The 21,537-nt window shown below is 39.9% G+C and overlaps 1 protein-coding gene across 1 annotated transcript in view; it reads left to right on the top strand.

Moving 5' to 3' along the window:
• spega (striated muscle enriched protein kinase a) overlaps positions 1–19,960 on the top strand; it is a 37,498-nt gene extending 17,538 nt beyond the window's left edge. The window contains exons 14-43 of the mRNA XM_041979015.1: positions 15–88; positions 215–373; positions 475–664; positions 3,532–3,761; positions 3,840–3,959; positions 4,042–4,146; positions 4,485–4,691; positions 4,798–4,921; positions 5,693–5,865; positions 6,268–6,380; positions 6,465–6,633; positions 6,985–7,084; positions 8,502–8,702; positions 9,062–9,119; positions 9,203–9,280; positions 9,368–9,540; positions 9,684–9,710; positions 9,808–9,960; positions 10,089–10,131; positions 10,228–10,293; positions 10,480–13,177; positions 13,258–13,428; positions 14,405–14,527; positions 14,949–15,113; positions 15,986–16,610; positions 16,778–17,017; positions 17,218–17,441; positions 18,022–18,097; positions 18,270–18,419; positions 18,513–19,960. Of these exons, the coding sequence (XP_041834949.1) occupies positions 15–88; positions 215–373; positions 475–664; positions 3,532–3,761; positions 3,840–3,959; positions 4,042–4,146; positions 4,485–4,691; positions 4,798–4,921; positions 5,693–5,865; positions 6,268–6,380; positions 6,465–6,633; positions 6,985–7,084; positions 8,502–8,702; positions 9,062–9,119; positions 9,203–9,280; positions 9,368–9,540; positions 9,684–9,710; positions 9,808–9,960; positions 10,089–10,131; positions 10,228–10,293; positions 10,480–13,177; positions 13,258–13,428; positions 14,405–14,527; positions 14,949–15,113; positions 15,986–16,610; positions 16,778–17,017; positions 17,218–17,441; positions 18,022–18,097; positions 18,270–18,419; positions 18,513–18,750 (7,273 nt within the window). The 3' untranslated portion in view covers positions 18,751–19,960. The remainder of the gene's footprint in view (positions 1–14; positions 89–214; positions 374–474; positions 665–3,531; positions 3,762–3,839; positions 3,960–4,041; positions 4,147–4,484; positions 4,692–4,797; positions 4,922–5,692; positions 5,866–6,267; positions 6,381–6,464; positions 6,634–6,984; positions 7,085–8,501; positions 8,703–9,061; positions 9,120–9,202; positions 9,281–9,367; positions 9,541–9,683; positions 9,711–9,807; positions 9,961–10,088; positions 10,132–10,227; positions 10,294–10,479; positions 13,178–13,257; positions 13,429–14,404; positions 14,528–14,948; positions 15,114–15,985; positions 16,611–16,777; positions 17,018–17,217; positions 17,442–18,021; positions 18,098–18,269; positions 18,420–18,512) is intronic.
• The last annotated feature ends 1,577 nt before the right edge of the window (positions 19,961–21,537 follow it).

Consider the following 21,537-nt stretch of genomic DNA (forward strand, 5'->3'; position numbering starts at 1 on the left):
CACTATTTCTTTAGGTGCCGTCTTATGCTAAACTCAGTGCATGAAGATGACAGTGGAACATACACCTGCAAGCTGAGCACTGCCAAAGGTGAGTCAAATCCCTGATGTTGTTCTTGAAGAGCAGTAAGTGCATACTTATACTTAAGTTAAAAGATTTATTATAGTTATAAAAAAGCTTATGAAAGCTGTATTACTAATGCACGAGTGTTTACAGAGGAGCTGACCTCAAGTGCAAACCTGAGAGTCAGTCCATCGAGAGAGCCTCTGTTCACTCGTAAACTGGACATCCTGGAAGTCATCGAAGGACGCACTGCACGGTTTGACTGTAAGGTGAGCGGATCACCTGCTCCACGAGTCACATGGATGCACTTTGGTAAGAACCTCCAGATAAAAACCCATTTCATCTTCAGAAAAAATGCTGTTTAAAATGTTTTTTCTTTCTTTTTTTTTCTTTTGTTTGTCACATTTTGTTAGAGACACGAGTCGAGGAGAGTGATAATGTTCGCATTCTTCAGGAGGGGGGTCGTCACTCACTTGTCATCACCCACGTTAGCAGCGACACAGAAGGCTTCTACACCGCAGTTGCTCAAAATATTCATGGAAAGTCTGAATGTACTGCTGAGCTCTACATGCAAGAACCCAGAGCTGCCATCTCCTCTCACATGTAAGCAAAGTCATCATATGGAAAGCAGCTATATTTGTCATTGTGCCATTTATAAGAACAATGTTTTACATACAACTCGATTACAAAAAAAGCTGGGATGATGTGCAAAGATATGAATTTAAAACTAAAGGCAGTAATTTACAATTGACATACACCAATATTTTATTTGCAGCAGGCCATAAAAAAGTGTGACACTTTTAGGACCAAGTTTACCGCTATGTAGCATCCTCTCTTCTTTTATCAACAGTCTGTAAATGTCTAAGAACTGAGGAAACCAGCCACTTAAGAGAGGAATGTTGTCCCATGTTTGTCTGATGCAGGAATCAAGCTCCTCAACACGTCCGGGTCTTCTATATTGTAATTTGTGATGAAGCAAATGTTTAATGTTGGTCACAGTTCTGGACTGCAGACATATCAGTCAATCTGTTTCATTTTTATATCTTCCTATTAAAGGAAAAACGCTACATCCTCCACATTTTCACACTATAGCCAGTTTAAAATCAATTAGCAGCCTTGCTAGCTTGTTCAGATTAAACTGGATCATGTAGCTGTAGCTTAGTCTGTGCTAAGTAACTTAGATACTGAGACACTTTTTGAGAATGTTTATAATTTATTTCAGCTACAATTTGAAAAATCTTGCCTTTCTGAAATGTTATGGGACTACACATTATCTCAGATAGGCAAGATTTAGTAACTCACTGAAACCTAAATATGACATGGGATTTCTCACAATAGTTTAAACTAATCTAGCGCTACCATATAACTAGATTAGCACTGCTATGTAGCTTTGAGCTAACATTAGTGTATCCTTATGTCCTAATATCCTAATATAGCGTTAGTAGTTGTTCTTGCACAGGGACAAATCTCTTCTAATTGAGAAATTTGCGGCCAAACGTCAGTATTTTTAAAGAATGACCATTAGGAAACCAGTTTATATAAAACTGGTAATCTATGCGTGTCTGGAAAGACGTTTATGTCAGACTCTTACAGTGGCCTGTCAATCTTCTGAAGTGACACCTACAGTCGGATTTTAGAGCTGGCCAGTGCCATCGTGGCCACCCATCTAGCTCTACCCCTATGTCTAAGTAGAAATCATGCTATTGTAATAGATGCAGCTAAAATATGCAAGTCCTTGGCAAAAGGTCTGAAACAGAAATCTTTTAAAACTTGTTTATTCTTTTCAATATTATTAATGCTTTTACATATTGAAAGTTCTATAATGCACTTCCATATCATCAAAGATGCAGGCTGGGCACTGATAACAAGCTGGATGGCCCCTCCCTTTATTTGTCTGGAGGCATCCATGATTTCCATAAGGAATTTGTCTGAAATTAGTCTGATCACTGAACATTTCTTCTTTTTTTTTTTTAAAAGAGCTTTGGTTCAGAGACGATGGCAGTATTTTTAGATCATTTATCGTCATGTGGCTTTTTTACATGATGGAGCTTTAACCTGCATTTGTTGATGTCACCATGCTCACCGACAGTGATTTCTGGAAGCATTCCAGCGCACAGAACCATGCTTGTTTTTAATGCACATGAGGATCTGATGATCATGAACATTCATTTCTAAAATGCCTCTAGATCAGGGGTCTGCAACCTTTACAATCCAAAGAGACATTTTTCCTTCAGCCCAGCTAAATAAAACTTGTTTAGAGCCGCAAATGTTACGAGACCTTTTGAAAAAAGGCAAAATGTTTAAAAGATCATTTTTGATAAATATCTATTAAATGAAATTTGTTTTTTTTTTAGAAAAACCACATTTTATTTTAGTTTTTTAGAATTTAAAAACCTAAAACTTAAAAAGAGGTTAGACATAATTTCTTCTAATGAATATTTGTGGAAAAGTATGTAATAATATATAAATATATATATATTCAATGCAATTATTCCTTGAAAAGAAACAAAAAAATAGCTAAAAACCTGAATTTGTTATTATATCTATATATAAATACATTAGTTAGTTCTTTAGGATTTTTAGCCATGTATAAGGAGCCATTGTGGAAGGTCCGGAGAGCCACTTGCAGCTCTGGAGCCGCAGGTTGCAGACCCCTGCTCTAGATACTCTTTTCATGATATTTTACAGTCTACATCAGGCGTGTCAAACTCTGGTCCTAGAGGGCCACAATCCAGTAGGTTTTAAATCTTCCCCTGCTCCAACCCACCAAACAGAAATTCCTGGGTTGTTGTGCAAAGGTTGACAAGAAGCCATGGAGCAGGGAAATAACTAAAACCTGCAGGAAAGCGGCCCTCGATAACCAGAGTTTGACACCCATGGTCTACACCTGGGATCACCACCTCTGAACCTCTTGATAAAGGGTCCTGCAGGTTTTCAATATGTCCATACTGCAGCAAACCAGACTCAAACAATGGGTCATTAAGAAGCTGGTGCAGACCTTGACAACAAGCTGTTGGAGAACTATTTAATTTGAACCAGGTGTGTTGCAGCAGGGATGCAGTGAAAACCTGCAGGACACTGGCTCAAGAGGTCCGGAGTTGGTGATCCCTGGTCTAGAAGATGGAAATTTACATTGAGGAACATGTTTCTCAAATTGCTCCACTATTTGTACTTCTGAAAGACTTTTGCAATCTTACCTAATTAGTTGCAACATGTTCCTGCAACTGCTTCTTTTTAGTAGCACTTACAATATATTACTTCCATTATTTGGTAGGTTTTCTATTTTCGATTAAATATTTTTTATGAGATTTGCAAATCATTGCATTCTGCTTTTATTATCATTTTTGCACTGCATTTCAGCTTTTTTTTTTTTTTTTTTTTTTATTTAGGTCATAGAAGGTAACATTTCTGCAGGAGTGAATGCATGTAATGAAATGAAGCATACTTATTTATCTTCATTGTTCCTGCAGGGCAAAGTTAGAGAAGATGCCATCCATCCCTGAGGAGCCTGAGATGCTGGAAAATGAAGTGGAGAGAAGGACTATGCCAGATTTCCTTAAACCTCTCGCTGATGTGGAAGTAATAGAAGGAAAGGAGACGGTGTTGAAATGCAAAGTGGCAGGTCTGCCCTATCCAACCATTGCCTGGTACCACAATGGCAAACGCATTGAGAGCAGTGAAGAACGCAAAATGACCCAGTGTAAGCAAAGTCACCAAACAAAGCAAAGCCTTTAATGGGGCAGGGAGATGGTGAGTAACTTGTGTGTGTGTTTTCCAGACAGGGATGTCCATAGTCTGGTCATTCGGAGCGCTTGTCATGCTCACGGAGGTGTCTACAAAGCTGTAATCTCCAACAAAGTGGGCAAAGCAGCCTGCTATGCTCATCTGTATGTCACAGGTAAGGATGCAGACTCACTGCTTGATGCTATAGTTGAAAAAGGAACAATTTCCTAATCTTGTGTTTACTTATTTGAAAATAGATATTGTTCCTGACCCCCCTGATGGTCCTCCAGTTATTGAGGCCATTACAGGAAAAACTATAAGCCTCAGCTGGAAAAGACCAAAGAGGCTTGACCCTTCATTAGGTGGGTTCTTTGCTGCATATTTCTCTGATATCTGTTTTATTCTTTGGTAAATGATATACTGCTCAGTTTCTTTAAGGAAAAAATACATCCTCAAGAATCTCAAGAGGGTTTTTATCAAAACAGGTTTAAATATAATTTGCATGAAACGTTTTCAGGGAATCAGTATTTATAACATGCACGACTTTGATGCTTTTCTTCTGGGACATCTTAAGGCCTCTTGGGATATCATGTCTTATCAGCACAGATTTGAAAATAAAACAACGTTCTTTTCTTCTTGCAGCTCCTTAAGCACCTTACTGTCTTTGGCTGTCATCCAGATTATGCATGTGTACTTGCAGATGCCAGCTCTTTGCTGTATTTGGTCCAGCAGCAGCCTCTGGGCTCTATCCAGTGGTCTGTTGTGGCATCTAACCTGAAGGAGACAAACTACACTGTCACCTCCTTGTCCAAGGGAGTTCGTTACGCTTTTAGAGTCCTAACATCTACTGGGAAGACACTAAGCAAACCATCACCCTCCACTGACCTGGTCCAGCTGCTGGACAGAGGTAGAGAGTCTACACAGAGCTTAGGCTCCCACTCACCCAAAATAATCCAAATGAGGAGATAGAATACACTTCCTACATGACTTTTTCACATCTTTTACTTCTTCAGGGCCGTATTTAAGGAAAGCACCAGTTATTTTGGACAAACCAGACATTGTCTATGTGGTTGAGAATCAGCCTGCGAGCATCACCATCACGCTGAACCACGTGCATGCAGCTGTCACCTGGAAAAGGTCAGCTCTTGTGTTTAATTGTTTAGTTTCTTTTGCCAAAAGAATACACAGGATTAGAATAATTATCTTCAAGGATTCTTTTAAAACACAGATATATTTACAAATGACCAACCTGATATTTAAAAAGAAGTTTTGCAAGTTTCTTTAAACTTAAGTAAGTCCAAGCTTTGGTTAAATATTTTAAATATTTAAAAGTTTTTTATGCATTTTTTTAAAATGTATTCTAAAACAGAAATGAACATTGCTAAGTTGATTAGTTATGTAACAGCTAAAGCACAGATGCAGTGTGTTATCACACATATTATGTAGGGGGAACAAATTCCTACAGAAGAAATCTCTGAGCAGCCAGAGCCTTGCTACTTTTTATGTTTTTCTCTTCATCAGAGGGCTGTTTATACAAATTGGAACAGAACTTGTTAATATACTTGCAGTATCCCAGCCTCTACAGATAATGAGTTTAGATCTAGAGACACGGGGCTAAGAAGCACTGCTGTGCAGTGGTTTACGCTGCTTTGATTGAATTTAACATCTTTCGTTCAAGCATATGTTCCCTGTGGAGCAATGCTGTTTGTTGGTCTTCATCTGCAGGGTGTTCAAGATTCTCTTTGTTAAATATAAAGTTTCTCAGTCAGAATTAAATGCTCTATGTGCAAGTATTGTTTATTGAAACTGTAAAGAATATGTATCCTTGATTGAATTTACTGTGAATGACTGTAGAGGTCTGAATTCCTAGTTTCTAGCTCCATCATGTTTTGTTACTGTTATCCCCAGGAGGGGTGTGGTTTTGGTCAACAGACCAGGAACACTTGAGATGAGCATGCCAGATGATGATCAACACACTCTGAAGCTACAGCGGGTTAGGAGCACTGACGTTGGCCAGCTGGTGGTCACGGCCTGCAACCAGTTTGGCAGCGACCTCTGTACACTTCAGCTTGCAATGGCAGGTCAGTTCAGGCAGAACATTACAGGATAAATTTAGCATTTTACAGAGAATTTAAAGAGCTTACTATTTACTACAGGCAGCAGTATCTATGGAAACAAGACAAGCTGCTTGTGATTTAATATGTTAAGCCACTTCTCATTTAAATGACCATAAACTTTAAAATAACTTCTCCAAAAATTACTTAAGTGTTTTGAAATTAATCAAGTGCTGCTATTTTAACTTAAATGATTAAAGTATCCCCATGCAGCTTCTTTATTAGTTTAGAAGCTGAAACTGAGAATACATCCATGACTAAAGTTCATCAGTTATATTTTGTTAGTGGAAACCATGATAGTATGGCAGTTATTACTATCATCTAATCCAGATTGTTTTTTTTAATCATCATAAATATTTTACCTTTTAGTTGCTCCTAAGTTTGAAAGTATCATGGAGGATGTGGATGTGACTGTTGGGGAAACATCACGTCTGGCTGTTGTGGTTGAAGGGAAGCCAGATCCAGATATTCTGTGGTATAAGGTATTATCTCCAATACTATGGCATAATCTTTACCCAAGTTTTTAAACAGCAGTAAGCTCAGGGGGTTTTGTTGCTCTGTTGCAGGATGACATTCTTCTCTCTGAGAGCAGCCACTTCACATTTGTGTACGATGATCCTGAGTATTCCCTCGTCATCCTTAATGCTCAACCGGAACACTCTGGTGTGTACACGTGCACTGTAAAGAATCTGGCCGGGTCCAACTCCTGCAAGGCTGAGCTCACAGTTCACACAGGTTTGCAGTAAAACATCAACAGTGCTGCATGCACAAACGTCTGCATGCAGACAGATTCAGTCCAGTTTAAGAGATTCTGTGAAAGACAAAAATAAGAGAAGTTTGGAGAAGTAGCATCTTTTTAGGATGTTTTCTAAATGAATTTACCATTTAATTTACTCTGTTATTAAACATACTGGTAGGAACTAGTTGTTATTGAATATTACACTTAAAATCTGCAACATATGGGCAAGACCACAAGGTGTTTTGAAACTACAGTATGAAACCATCTGTCACTATACTGGCACACATCTACAGCCAAACACACACACACACACAAAGTAAAATAAAAAATGCCTGTGCTCCCTTTAGAGCAAAAAGAAGCAGCAGAGCCAATGGAGGACGAGGGGACCATTCTGAGGAAGATGAGGCGTTTGACAGATTATTATGATATCCACAAAGAGATTGGGAGGTGAGTGCGTATGTGCCGCCAGACACATTCAAGCTGCCTCATATCGCTCAGTCGCAGCAAGGACACTGATGCTTGTGGCTGTTTGAGCACTCAGGGTCGGGCTGTGGGAGGAGATGGCGTGGGAGGAGGTGGGAGGGGTTGCACCTGCTTAACAACAGCAGACAGAAACAAGAGATGAGTCACCAGCCTGAGTGGAGTGAATGCATTAGCCGACGGATGATTTGTTTTCGTCCATCTCGTCGGAGACGGGCATTGAGCCACTGAAATGGGAAAATGGAAAATGACAAAATCTGTTTTCCAACGAATGAAAGAGATGACAAAATTGAAATGAAATTCGGGTTGTTTTTACCTCTACATACCATAGAAAAAAAGCTCAATGAAAATGAATAGTGTAATTTGCTCTGCAAAAAATAAATACTTTATTTGATTTATTTGATTGTGTAGGATTAACAACTGTCTGTAAACATCTGGGAGGTTTTCTATATCAGACCTCTGGTGTGTTTTTATCCAATGGATAAGGTATATTCTTTTTTTGTTTCCTAAGAACTTAGGAAACAATTGCAATTTTTTTTTGGTCTTGAAGCTTCAACTTTCGATTAACATGTATACCCCATGGTGTTTATATGTCCTTTTTCAGATTTGTAGACTTGACTAATGAAACTGAGCGTTATTGAGCATTAATAGGACTTCTGATACCATCTACTCTATGGAAAACACTTCATAGCTTATGTAAGTCATCAAAGAAAGTATGAAAGAGAAAATTAAAATAATTTATGTAAAGAATATATTCACCAAACCCAATTGTCTATAAGTAATGCCTTTTACTACAATCAGAGCTTGATGTACTAACAGCAAATCATACTTAAAAACTTACTAAATCCAGAGGTACCAATTTTTACGGGATCAGGGAAGACCTGCAGGACAGTGGCCCTCGAGGACCTGGGTTGGTGATCCCTGCTGTAGATGGTTTAGTCCGGCTTTAGTAGTTTCGCCACTACAGACCTGCATCAAAACCATCTACTGCGCCACATCTCTTTTCCTTTGTCTATTTTTTTTTTTTTCTTAAATCTTTGACCAGATTCCAGATGACAGACTGGTGACTCTAAGCAGTTACAGATGTAAAAGACTTTTGATAGTCAAGCATGAATACACAGTAGTTGTGTGTTGACTCCCACTGTGCAGCCTCATTAAACCACTTTGTATGCGTTTGAAAATCATTTTTAATAGATACTCTCCCTTTAGGATTTTATAAGCCCTTCCTCCTTAGCCAGCAAACAAAAAATTTACTTGACTAAGTGGACTTTATTTTAAAAAAACTTATTATTGGATATAGTATTGTAATATTTTAATTAAATAGAAAAGAACAATGATTGAATGTGAAACTAATAATGTCTTTGCTGTGTGACTGCTGGTGCAGGGGGGCCTTCTCCTATGTGAAGAGGGTGACCATCAAGAAGGGAAAGACTGAATTTGCATCCAAATTTATTTATGCTCGGGGAAAAAGGAAAGCCTTGGCCCTCAGGGAGATGGATCTGCTATCTGAGCTGGAGAATGAGAGGATTCTCTATTTTCATGATGCTTTTGAGAAGAAGAACATAGTGGTGCTCATCACAGAGTTGTATCCTTTACCTCCACTTTTCCACTACATCCATATATTCTTTTTATGTTTTAAGATGTTATTTTAAAGTCAAAAAGGTTACGTTTGATCTTCAGTTTTGCCACATTCCTATCGGCTTCATTGTAAAACAAAATGTATCCAAACCATTGATCCTAATGTTGACTGCAGCCCCCTGGAGACATGAATTAAGTACCCCAGCTTTTACTCTCTGACTCATTGCTACTGAGTGGCATCAGCAAGCAGTGGGATGTGTGGGAGTTTTTCTTATTTATAATTCATTTTTCATGCACCTACCACTTGGATTATGCAGTCAAGTTGCATCTCTGTGGGATTTCTTTTTTCTTAACTGTTGTGTGAAGATGTCACGAGGAGCTGCTGGAGAGAATGGCCAAGAAAACAACAGTCATGGAGCTGGAGGTTTGTGTGCTTCTACTGACCGCACTGCGCTGGCATTATGTAACATGACTTGATAGTTTATCCACTTATAATTTACTTTGCAGATCCGCAGTGGAATTCAGCAGATTTTGGAGGGTCTACGCTATCTTCACCAAAAAAGTATTGCTCACCTTGATATAAAGGTATTACTGCATCCTAACAGTTTTTTTTACTGTTGGAATGTTTTAGAAGTACCAAGCATTGTTGTTTTTGTCTGTACCTCCTTCCAGCCTGAAAACATTTTAATGGCAAGTCCAGGAAGTGACCATATCCGTATTTGTGACTTTGGAAATGCTGTAAAAATGGAGCCTTCAGAGGAGTACTACTGCAAATATGGCACCCCAGAATATGTTGCACCAGAGATTGTTAACCAAACCCCCGTTTCCACAGCAACAGACATCTGGTAAGCCACCTGTCTCCTAGCATGGAGAAATGACTCCACACTGCAGGCACTGCTGTGTTTCTGGCAACTAATCAAATCTCCATTTTGAGTGATTTCATGTTATTCCTGAGACTCCACTATTTATCTGTCATGTTCTTCCACAGGCCTGTTGGGGTCATAACTTACCTCTGGTATGTTATATAATTTAGATATATTTTGACAAAACTGAAGAAGCACTAACATTTCACAATAAATAATTCATTATTTCTTTGCTAATTTGTGTTCCAGCCTAACTGGGGTGTCTCCTTTTGCTGGGGAGAATGACAGAGCCACTGCCCTCAACATACGAAACTACAATGTGGCTTTTGAAGAGAGCATGTTTTCTGACTTCTGCAAAGAAGCAAAGGGATTTGTCATCAAGCTTTTAGTGGTGGACAGACTGTAAGTATCTTAATGACTTATGTAACATAATAATACACATTTAGTTTGACCAAGTATAATTCCCAGCAGAGCTTAAGTGAGCCTGAACTTTTAAATGAATCATTAGTGCATTATTTCCCCTCTTATAGGAGGCCAAGCGCCATTGAATGCCTTCGTCATCCTTGGTTCAAGGTGAGCATTTCTTTAGAAAATGTACCTGCTGGCCTTAAACCTTCATCATTTATATTTGCTCTTAGCTTAATGACATTCTCCCTGTTTGTTTCACAGTCACCAACAAATAAAAGCATCAGCACAGCTATGATGAAGCAGGTTCTTTCCAGAAGGCGATGGCAGGTAAGTAGTGACAGATGGAGGCATATGAAGACCTCAAAGTTTGGCCTGAAATGAGTAAATAATTAATAGAATACAGTTTTCTAATCAGAATCGATCAGATTAAACAAAATCTACCTGCATGAAATTATTACAGCTTTATTTATATAAAATCTGGAGATGAAATAATCATGTGTAATTCCTTTTCAGCGTTCACTTATCAGCTATAAATCCAAAATGGTGATGCGGTCCATTCCAGAGCTGCTGAATGACTCATCCAATCACGTCTCCATTGCCGTGGCTCGGCATTTAAAAGAAGGTTCCCCACCACCCTCTTCCTCCTCAGACTCAGATGCAGATGTAGATGAACTTCCCTTCATCCCTATGCCACTGTCCATGGTCTTCTCTGGCTCTAGGGTCTCCCTCAATGAGATCACAGGTGAAGAAGAAGTCAAGCGGCTGGGTGTTGTTGCTGAAGGAGTACCGAAAAATAATAGCATGAGTATGGCAGACGCTAGAGGAGGGGAGGGCAAAGAAATGAAAGATGAAGAGGAAACCCCAAATGAGGAAAGAAAGGGAAAACGAGGGGCTCTTAAGAAAGGCTCAAGTGTGGAGACTGATGAATCCCAAACAAAAGCCAGGCGAGCTACCATGAGGAGGGGTAGCTCTGCTGATTCAGCTCTGCTTCTCCATATTGACCCAGAAGATAGAAATGCAGCTGGGGAATCAGAGGGAAGTAACAAGACCCTGAAAAAGGCAGTTTCTATGGAACTACCTAATCGCAGCCCAAGCCCTGGGGCTGCAAAGTTAAGCCAGGAGGATTATGCCCTAAAACTGGAACTGATGAGACAGCGGCTGCTCAGGGGAGGAAACGTAGATAAAAAGATGAGCGGCCTTCGAGGGCCATTGTTTGAAACACTTGGCATTGATGATGAGAGGCAGACGGGGTTTCTTGATCGGAATTTGAGGATATCCCGAACAGGGCCATCAACGCTCACCAGGGCAGCATCTTCTGACAGTCCTGGAGAGGACACGCCAAAGACCAAAGTTTTCCGAAAAAGTGTTTCCTTCACTCAGGGTGATTCTGAGCCCATGCCCCTGCACCGCAGGTTTGGAGCCCCCTTAGAGATTCCATCTGTGGGCAATGCTAGCACAGATGGGAAGACTCTCCAGGAGGCAACTTCAGTGTCTGCATTGACTGAACTGGCAACACCGGAGTCCACATCTGAGTCTCCTAGAGACAGAACGTCCTTTCTATTCCCACCTCCTGGAAAACTGGACCAACAACAGAACCAGAACAATGTGAAAGAAAATGAGTATCTGGATGTTATAACAGGGAAAAGGACCAAAACTCAGTTAGAAAAGGGAGATAAAGCAGAAAATGAGTCTCGATCACCCTCTGTTATTACACCTATAATTGTAATAGAGGAGGATGATGAAGAGGATGAGAGCAAAGCCAATCAGGTTTTAGATAAAAATGAAAAGGAAACACAAGGAGATGAGAAATCACCACAGAGTAATAAACAATCATTTGCATATGAAGGAATCAGTCAAGCAGCACCATCTCAGAAATCTGCCACGGTCCAATCCAAAGACCTTGCTGCTAGAGCCCAGCCAAGTGATTCAAAGTCTCCTGAGACATCTGCTTCACCTGAGCATCCAGCAGTTTTTGCCAAAATAGCAACTGGTTCTGTTTCCTCTTCATCAAACCCTGACGCTCCCACCACCCCTCGCCAGCCTGTGCTCAGAACAGACATCAAAGACATTGACTCAGAGGAGGTCTTTGAAGCCAGGTTTAAGAAACGGGAGTCATCTTTGACCCGTGGCCTTCGCAAATTGACCAGAAACAAATCGGAGGAAAAATCTCCTGTATTAAGCCGCAAGGCAGTTGAAGGGGGTGAGGAGATTTACAGACCAGGTCCAAGGGGAGCACCACTTGAAATGGTATCTAAAGAACTACCACAGAAATCCAAATCTGTTCAAGACTTAAGAGAAGTAGATCAGGACACAGGCCTTGGTCTAATTGGGAGGTTGTCCTTGCGAGGTAAGCGGTCGACATCCACAGAGAAGAAGAGTGAGAAAACAAAGGAGGAAAAGCTAGCAAATGTGCAGGAAACTGCTGTGAATAAGAGAGTTTCGTGGGCTATTGGACGCAGCAAGTCTCTGGATACAAAGGAGCTGAACAGTGCTGGGGCACAGAGGCAGCCGGATGAGCGAGAGCAAAGAAAAGCTGAGGAGTCATCGGTTTCTGCTATGAGGCGCAAGTTCGAATCCAAAGTGGCGGGAATCTCTGCCAAAATAAGGACTCAGTCAGAGGAGAGGAAGGCTAAAGAAACTGGAGGGAGCCAGAAAGAGCTGGCTCAGAAGGATATAAATAAGGTTTCGGAGTCTCCTGTGCTGGCAATGCGGCAAAAGTTTGAGAACAAAGTGGCAGGAATATCCACGAAAATCCGCAGCCAGTCAGAGGAAAGAAAAGGAGACGCAGAGAGCAAGAGCACGCCGCTGTTTGCTCGCCACCGCCATTCCCAGTCTGAGGGTCGTGGAATTGGACTGGGCATCCCTGAAAATCAGTTAGCAAAACAAGCTGGCGCAGCTGCATCCAAGGAGTCTGTTGAATCCACGTCAAGCATCCATTCCGAAAAAGCCTCAGAGAATGACAGACGATCGCGGTGGGACAGGTGGGGCTTAACGAGGGGTAAAAGAGACAAAACCCCTTCACAATCTGATTTGCCCTCAACTGTCCCTAAAGAAGAAGGCCCGACAGGCCAACAGTTTAACCGCTCAGCTTCAGATTTTGCTCCAGTTTTTCACATCAAACTGAAAGACCATGTCTTATTAGAGGGGGAAGCTGTCACTCTCAGCTGCCTTCCAGCTGGGAGTCCACATCCAGAAATAGCATGGATGAAAGGTATCCTCAATGTAGCCATGACAGATTTGTAAAACTTATTCAAACACTGCTGCTAAATACCTTACATTTCTCTGTTTTAGATCGGAAACCGTTGGAAGTAACAGATGACAGGATCAACCTGATCTCCCACCCAGATGGCAGGCAGCTTCTTACAATCCAAAAATGCATCCACAGGGACGCTGGTGTTTATGAATGCATAGCTACCAATCCCATAGCGACAATCACTACCTCCTGTACACTCTCTATAGCTTGTAAGTAGCTTGTTTTAACCACAGCAATGTCAGTACTATTTTGTAGTTAATTTGTGTTGTGGAGTGAAGAAAATGGGAATAGGGGACTTTTTACTGTGCTGCAAATACACTGAGTTTTCCCCTCAGAGGAGCAGCTGCTCATTTGCCTTTCAAAGACGTACAGTAATTTCCCTCAAATCACATTTTACATTATTGAATTTTAATTGCACTGAGAATGGCGTGAATATAAATGCAGTTAAAATGAATATTAACACAAACAGATTAGCTTTACAGCAGATTAACTTAATGGATTTTTGGCTTTTCACATATTCATCATATAATAAGAACAAATGATGTTTTTTGCAATTGTGTTGCTAATTGAAATCAGCTGTGACAGTTCTGATCAAATATTCAGTCATGCTGTTGCACCAAGTCTATAATGAGAGCAGCAGTGTGTAGAGTCTGTCAAGGCTAAGTTTTTATACTTTGATGCTGATTGTAAATGAACTCCCTGTTATGGTTTTACACATGTAGCCTTACTTATATCCAGTTATCTACCCCTTTATAATTAGAGTAAATCTGGGAAAAACAGTGACCTCATCTGAAGTATCGGCTTCTTTGTTGTGGTGTGTCCCAATATAATGTAAAATTAATTTAAAAATTAAAGAGCCACATCAGTTTAAACTTGTATTTTCATAGAGATGATTTCACTCTTTTACTGCTAAAAAAAAGTATAGACAATATCTGAGATATGAAGCTAAAAAGAACAAAAAAATCCAATGATTCACACAACCAACAGCAAAGGCCGTAAAGCTTTGCATGCAGTTTCTTAAAAGCATAATTATAAAAATATATAAATATAATGAATTAAGTAGAGACTTTGTTTTTGTCTTTTAGCAACAAACAAAACCATAATTTTATCCAACTTTTTGTGGCTTTTTTTTTGATGATGTCTCACCTTCTTTCTAATTTGTTCTTACCCATTTTGCTACTCAAGGTGTCCCAAAACAACCTGGAACTCCTGAAGTAGCTCAGACTTACAACAACACAGCCCTGGTGCTGTGGAAGCCAGCGGACACGAAATCTCCATGCAGCTACACTCTGGAGAGAAAAGCAGAAGGTGAGAGAGTCAGAAAAAGAGAGATGTTTCATTCTTTTGTGAACTGTAGTCATTTTTAAACTACATTTGTTTTGTCTAATACTGCCACGATCCTTGTCATGAGGGACGAGGGAGTAGATTATGTCACTGCCTTATGTTTTAATTTAGGTTGCTTTCACCATGTCTGCAAAGGAAATGAGATATAGTCGTTTTTCAGCAGACAAACTGAGCCTTGACTCCACTTGCACCTTTGTGCACAAATGACTGGCTTATGAGTTTGCCAACATGGCCATCTTGTGTTTCTTTGGTGAACTGCAAGAAGTTTAGATTCAAAGAGGAGAACAAAGAAAATCAGGGTTTATTTTTATCTTTTTATTTTATTCACTCATTTTCTTTTCAAAGGGCTTTTTGTGACATGCTTTATGCCTTCATTCTTCTGCAGGTGATTCTAACTGGGTCACTGTATGTACTGGAGCTGTGGATTGTTACTGCAATGTCACTGACCTGCCACCAGGTGGCACCTTCAAGTTCAGAGTCTGCTGTGTCAACAAGGCCGGACAGGGACCGTACAGCAACTGCTCTGCTCCAGCCAACCTGGACTCAACAGGTAACATATGAACAAGTAACAGGTATGAATAAAGAGACCCACCTGCACAGGGTCACAAAAAGTCAAAGGCCCCTTGATATAATACTTACCAGAAAGAAACAAACATAAAAAAATAAACACAAATGAGAGTTGGTTGAGACATGAGCATAAAGTTACAAAAAGATCCCAAATGGCTTCAAAGAAATGTAAAAAATATCAAAACAAATCACCCAATCAAAATAATCTCAGAGAATGGCCATGAATAGATGCAAATGGACTAATGTAACACAAGCAAATATGCAGAGAAGCTAAATTAATATAAAAAGATGCCTAGAGAAGTAATAAATGTAACACAAAACCAGCAGATGTGTTGAACAACCCAAATTTGCCCAGAAAGGACTGATAAGCACATGAATAACAAGAGACTAAATGATCAGACATGGAAGGAAATGCAATGAAATGCAAAATGACCAAAACATGACACAGAATGTGCCGATGCTTTCTTTGACGACGTCAAAAACAACTACAAAGAAAAACAAAATGATCAAAATGTTACAAAATTCATAAAAAGTTGAACAATGACATGAAAGTCATTCAAAAATAACCTCAAAAAGGCATAAAATTACATAAAAAAAAGACATAAAATGTGACACAAAACACAAAGTAATGCCAAACAGATCTAATAAAAAAAGGAAAAATAACAAATAGGATTATAAACACAAAGAAACATACAATAAATACTGAGTCACAAAACCAATTAGAGATTTTGTCAGCTTCTCTGCAATAAAACAAAAACATATGAAAATATATTCAAAGCTATATTTATAGGAATAGAAATTAAGCACTGCGAAGCATACTGAGAAAATCCTGAAAGTCTGTTATGTGTCACACAGCTGGAGGAGCTTCACCTGCCATAGCTGTTGTAAAGACGGACCAACCCCTTGAACCAGCCTCTCAGCTCAAACCGGTCCAGAACAATGCTGTCAGGACAGCAGTCTCCACCATCCCCTCCACCTCCCCTTCTCCAAAAGATGCAGTCCCCCAGGTTGCATTTTCTCCCCCATCTCCCAAAATGGCCATCATTCCCTCTCCTCCATCCAGCCCTGCAGGTGAAGACACTCAAACATCAAGCACCCCTTTTCCATCTTCTCTCACCGCCAAAGCCCCTCCATCCTTTGTCCTCCCCAAACCCCAGAGTCCAGTAAATGTGGTGACCCCTATGACTCAGTCCCCACCTGTATCACCCCCACTTGCTGTTGTAACCCCACCTCCAACGCCCACAAAGCCAGCAGTGGCTTCAGTTCCTACCTACATCCCTACAACCACAGCCACTGCAAGAGTGGCTCCGACTCCAGTGTCCTTTTCTCCACAAGTACTCCAGTCCTCCAGCCTCAGCCCCTTCGGAGAGGGAGCCAATACCCCCACCAGAGGCACCCCATCTGGACGCACCACACCCTCCACTGCTCTACGACAGGGAGTTCCACAGAAACCATACACCTTCCTCGATGAGAAAGCGAGGTAAGACAGATAAATAGGTGATTGGTTGACCTTATTTTTATTTTTTTATTAAGTTGTTGTTTAGATCTGAACTAATAGCTGGAAAGTTATGACACATCATCTCTTTAGTACATGTTTGAATTTATTTCTCTGCATCAAGTTACAGGATGAATTTTTTTGCCACTCAGGGGTCGATTTGGAGTGATTCGTGAGTGCAGAGAGAATGCAACAGGTAAAATCTACATGGCAAAGATCATACCCTACAGCCAGGAGAGCAAGCCGGAAGTGCTGAAGGAGTACGAGATCCTGAAGTCCCTTCACAACGAGAAGGTCATGGCTCTCCACGAGGCCTATGTTACGCCGCGTTACCTGGTGCTGGTGGCAGAGTACTGCACAGGCAAAGAGCTGCTGTACAGCCTCATAGACAGGTAGGATGCTGGACTTCACACTGAAGAACATGAAGTCAGGGTCAGCCTGTCTGGTGGGTTGAGCCTTCTGTCAATAAACCTGCTCATAATAAACTACTTTCAAATCAGAAGATGAACTGTGACTATAGACAGCTGCTGATTTGCTATTCATTAACTGAGGGAAAGCTGTCAACAATATCCTCTATTTTCACTCCCCAAAGGTTTCGTTACTCTGAGGATGATGTAGTAGGCTACCTGGTCCAGATTCTCCAGGCCGTCGAGTACCTCCACAGTCGCCGCATCCTCCATCTGGACCTTAAGCCTGACAACATCATGGTGACCAACCTCAACATTATCAAGATTGTGGACTTTGGCAGCGCTCAGAGTTTCAACCCCCTCAACCTGAAACTCCAGGACTCTGGAGCAGGAACACTGGAATACATGTGTAAGGAGAAGCAGGAGAAACTACATCCAGCATATTCCAGGAATTACAGCTACACTCTGAAGCCATTTTGTTACACATCACTGCAGTCTGAATTAAATTCGAGAGGTGTTAGGACTGGGGTAATGTGAGAGACTTTTTAAAGGGTTTATCTGTAAAAAACGCATAAAACATCTGGGAGATTAGCAGGTGAGACGTGGTTTGAATGTAGCAGCTAAACCTACAGAGCATTTACTGCAAGACATTGAACGTGTGTACTGGTAAGAATTATTGATTCATACTAAGATGTTGCTTTTCACTCATTGTGGATATTTTCTTAGACGTAGCAGTGATATTGCTACAAAAAACAGTCAAGGAGTTTCCTTTTATATGCAAAAAAAAACCTAAAAAAAGCCATTTTCATAATGTTCTGCATTCTGATTGCTGTGTAGATAGATGCTCCCCCCTCCCTTCATCCTGTTTCATGCTGTAATTGCAATAAATCTTCTGCAGTGAAGTACAACCATTGCAAAAAATTCACACATTCGACTCTAATACCTTATTGTTCTTTTTTATTTTGTTTTATTTCCCTTTTCTTGACAAGCTCCTGAGATGGTTAAGGGTGAAGTTGTAGGTCCTCCAGCTGATATTTGGACTATTGGAGTTGTCACCTACATCATGTAAGTTCATTTATTCATGTTTTTGCTGCTACTTTTACAATCTTTCCGCAAAAAAACACTGGAAATATTGGAGGTGTTTTTGGTTCAGTATGCTAACTTCAATGACATAAATGGGTTTCTTATTCTTTAAAATGTATTTCCTCACCCTTGTTTTCTTTTCTGTCTCTACCAGGCTTAGTGGTCGACTGCCCTTTGAAGATAAAGACCCTCAACAAGTTGAATCTAAAATCCTGATTGCGAAGTTTGACCCCACAAAACTGTATGCAAACGTGTCCCAAAGTGCTTCAGCTTTTCTCAAGAAGATGTTGAGCAGTTATCCATGGTAACTGCTAATCAACAAGCATAACTTGTTTTGGTTTGTTTGTTTTTTTTAAGAAAAATATATATGAAATTATGTATACTTGTGTGTTTTAAGGGCCCGCCCAACTACACGTGATTGCTTCACACACGCCTGGCTGCAGGACTCTTACCTGATGAAGCTCAGGAGGCAGACGCTCACCTTCACCTCGAGCCGACTCAAGGAGTTCCTGGTGGAACAGCAAAGCCGTCGCACCGAGAGCGCCACCAAGCATAAGGTTCTGCTGCGCACTTACCAGAGCTCACCCCGTACCCCAACAACCGGGACTCTGCCACATGTTTCCAACCCCAACTGAGACAAACGATGGAAATGCAGGACCAGGCGTTGAGTTTGTAGAGTCGGATCTTCCCAAAAGAAAGTGAAATACAAGTTGAACCACTGCTGCTCTGAGGTGCTGTTAAAAGCACTGAGGACGAGCAACAGAGCAACGGATATTGCTGAAATATCCAAAGGGAGCACACTTCAGAGTTATTTTGGGAAAATTTAAGATTCAGCACCAGAAAATTAAAAAAAACAGACTGCACCGATCATTGTGCTGACCAGATGAAGTTAAGCTTATAAGCCGGTACTCGGACACGAGATGTTCTTTGGTTTTCTTTTGATTGCACAGCCGCTCGGTCACATTGTGAATTCTGAAATTGCACATTGATATTTAATTTAGATCCTTTTCAGTCTCCACTCTGCACGATGAACCTGGAACATGTTCCCATCAGTAGTTCTTCTGCACTCAGTTTAATAGTTAACAACTCATGTGAATGTACCATTATTTAAGCTGCTAACTTATTTTTGCATTTACTAACATTTAAAACTCAAAACCAAAAATATTTCTTTTTCATTTTTTGGAAATTTGTTTACTTTTTCATGTTAATTTATTTGCATGCATGTGTGTGTGAGTGTGTGTGTGTGTGTATGAGCAGTTTTAAATCCACTCTTTAAATTAGTAGTGGGGGTAAATATCAACTAAGGAGAGTCTTTGTGATTGGTGTCAAGAGTCACATGGTGAACTATTTTCGGGTGTGATAGGAATTTGTTGTACAACCTCTTGTTCTGTGCTTAATCCTAAACTCTAAGACAACAATAAAGAGCCGTTCATAATGTAGATAATGTTTTTTTTTCTCAGAAATCACGCTGTAGTTTGTCAGTATTAAATTGGTTGGTCTGGTTGCTCAAGATCATGATCGTCCAGTGAGTGCCTCAATCAGGTTAACGTCCACAATGTTGATCTTCTAAATGTATGTCCATCAGTTTATAAAGCAGAAGTTTGGTTACAGTGCTTGGACATTAAAAGTAACTGAGTGTAAAGTCGTACATGCATTCAGTATTTACATAAAGTCTTTGTAATATTAGGATGTCTTGTGTATTGCTCTATCACCGTGTTCCTTTTATATGAATTTGGATGGTTGAAGATTTGTAAATGTACCAATTTGCGGTGTTTATATGTGTTGAATAAAGTTGAAAATGTTTTTATGAGATAGTATGTAATAAACTATTGATACAATTGGGAATACACTTGAGTGAAATGTTGATTTTGTTTTACTTGACACCTGCTCATAGTCCCTAAATTTCTCACATTCTGGGATATTTCAGATCAGGGATTTAAAGAAAGAAGTAAAAACAGCTAAAATATGTTCTTATAGAGGCTGCATAATGTTGCAAACAACATAACCTAGTGCAGGAACATTATATTTAAGATTTGTTTATTTCATTACCATGTTTTCTTGTGAAGGAGCATTTAAACACAGGTGAAAACAAAACGACTGAATATGTAAATCTCAGCCTCTGTTAGCAAATATATAAACTTTTTCATTGCATTATGTTTATAAAAAACCTAAACTATATTTATTCATCATCTTACATTTTATCTTCATTCTGTATACACTGAGGCATCACAGCCTTATCTAAAACATTAATATTTATAATTTATATCATTAAGTATAAATATGAGACGCTTTAAACAGTAAAAGCATTAATAAATAGAAGATTAGAACAAATACAATTTACAGCAAATCAACTAAAACCAGAGCAAAATCAAAAACTTATTAATTCCTTTGTTGTTGTTCATGTTATTGCAGGTTGCAGATGCACAGTAAGAAAAACTTTAAGATTAACAGATTAACAGCATCTGTGATTCAGTCACTGCAAAAAATTTTTATCACGACTCTTGTCGAATGATAACAGCCCTTTTTTTGTTTTGTGAATAAATAAAACCCTGACACAGAAACACATGTCACCTCACATGATTATGACAATCACAGCTAACATTAGCATCATAATCCAGTATGACTAGGAAATTTACCTCAGTTAACCACTTCTTTTTATCAAGCCACTGTTAGTTAATTTGATATTTAAGTTAGTTCATTAGTTACTACTAATGAATTAGGTAATAATAATAATAATAATAATAATAATAATTTCAGTGCTCATGATTATGAACTATGATGGTCCCTTTAAATTTACATCAATGTTCGCCCATAGACTGTTGCTCACATCTCTAAAATATGATCACCCTACAGATAAGGCGCCGCCACCAGAAAAGAGAGGTTGACACACTGGGCCCACACCATAGACTGTATATAAAAGATGGACGGAGCCTACATGAAGTTAGCTGTAGGTTTCTGAAGAGCAAAAGTGAAGCTCATTGGGTGGTTCCCCCAGTCGCCATCTTGGTAGCATCACACGAGTCCTTAGTCCTGGAAAATCCAAAAATGGGCAAAGAGGTGGAGCTGAGTGGGGGACTGTGATGGTGGGGTGGATGCTTGACAACCATAAAACTCTGAGCTGAATGTAGCTTAGAGCTAACTGAGCTAGAAACGGAAGCTAACCAGCTAACGGAGGTAGGCGGGCTAAAGCTAACGTACGCTGTTAGCCGGCTAAAAACTGCAGTTGCGCTGCACTCTCCCTTCTTTCCGTGAATATTAAATACCTATCAATCAAAAGGACATGCCCCTAATTATGCTGAATTTCAAGATTAAATAACATCCAAACGGATGAGTTAGAAAAAAATTTACCCCCCTCACAGATGCCATGAAGGTCAAATTGGCCTATATGTTCATTTCTGCTGTGAAGTTGACTTTTTAACATG

Source organism: Melanotaenia boesemani, chromosome 24, assembly GCF_017639745.1.
Source record: "Melanotaenia boesemani isolate fMelBoe1 chromosome 24, fMelBoe1.pri, whole genome shotgun sequence".
Classification (NCBI taxonomy): Eukaryota; Metazoa; Chordata; class Actinopteri; order Atheriniformes; family Melanotaeniidae; genus Melanotaenia; species Melanotaenia boesemani.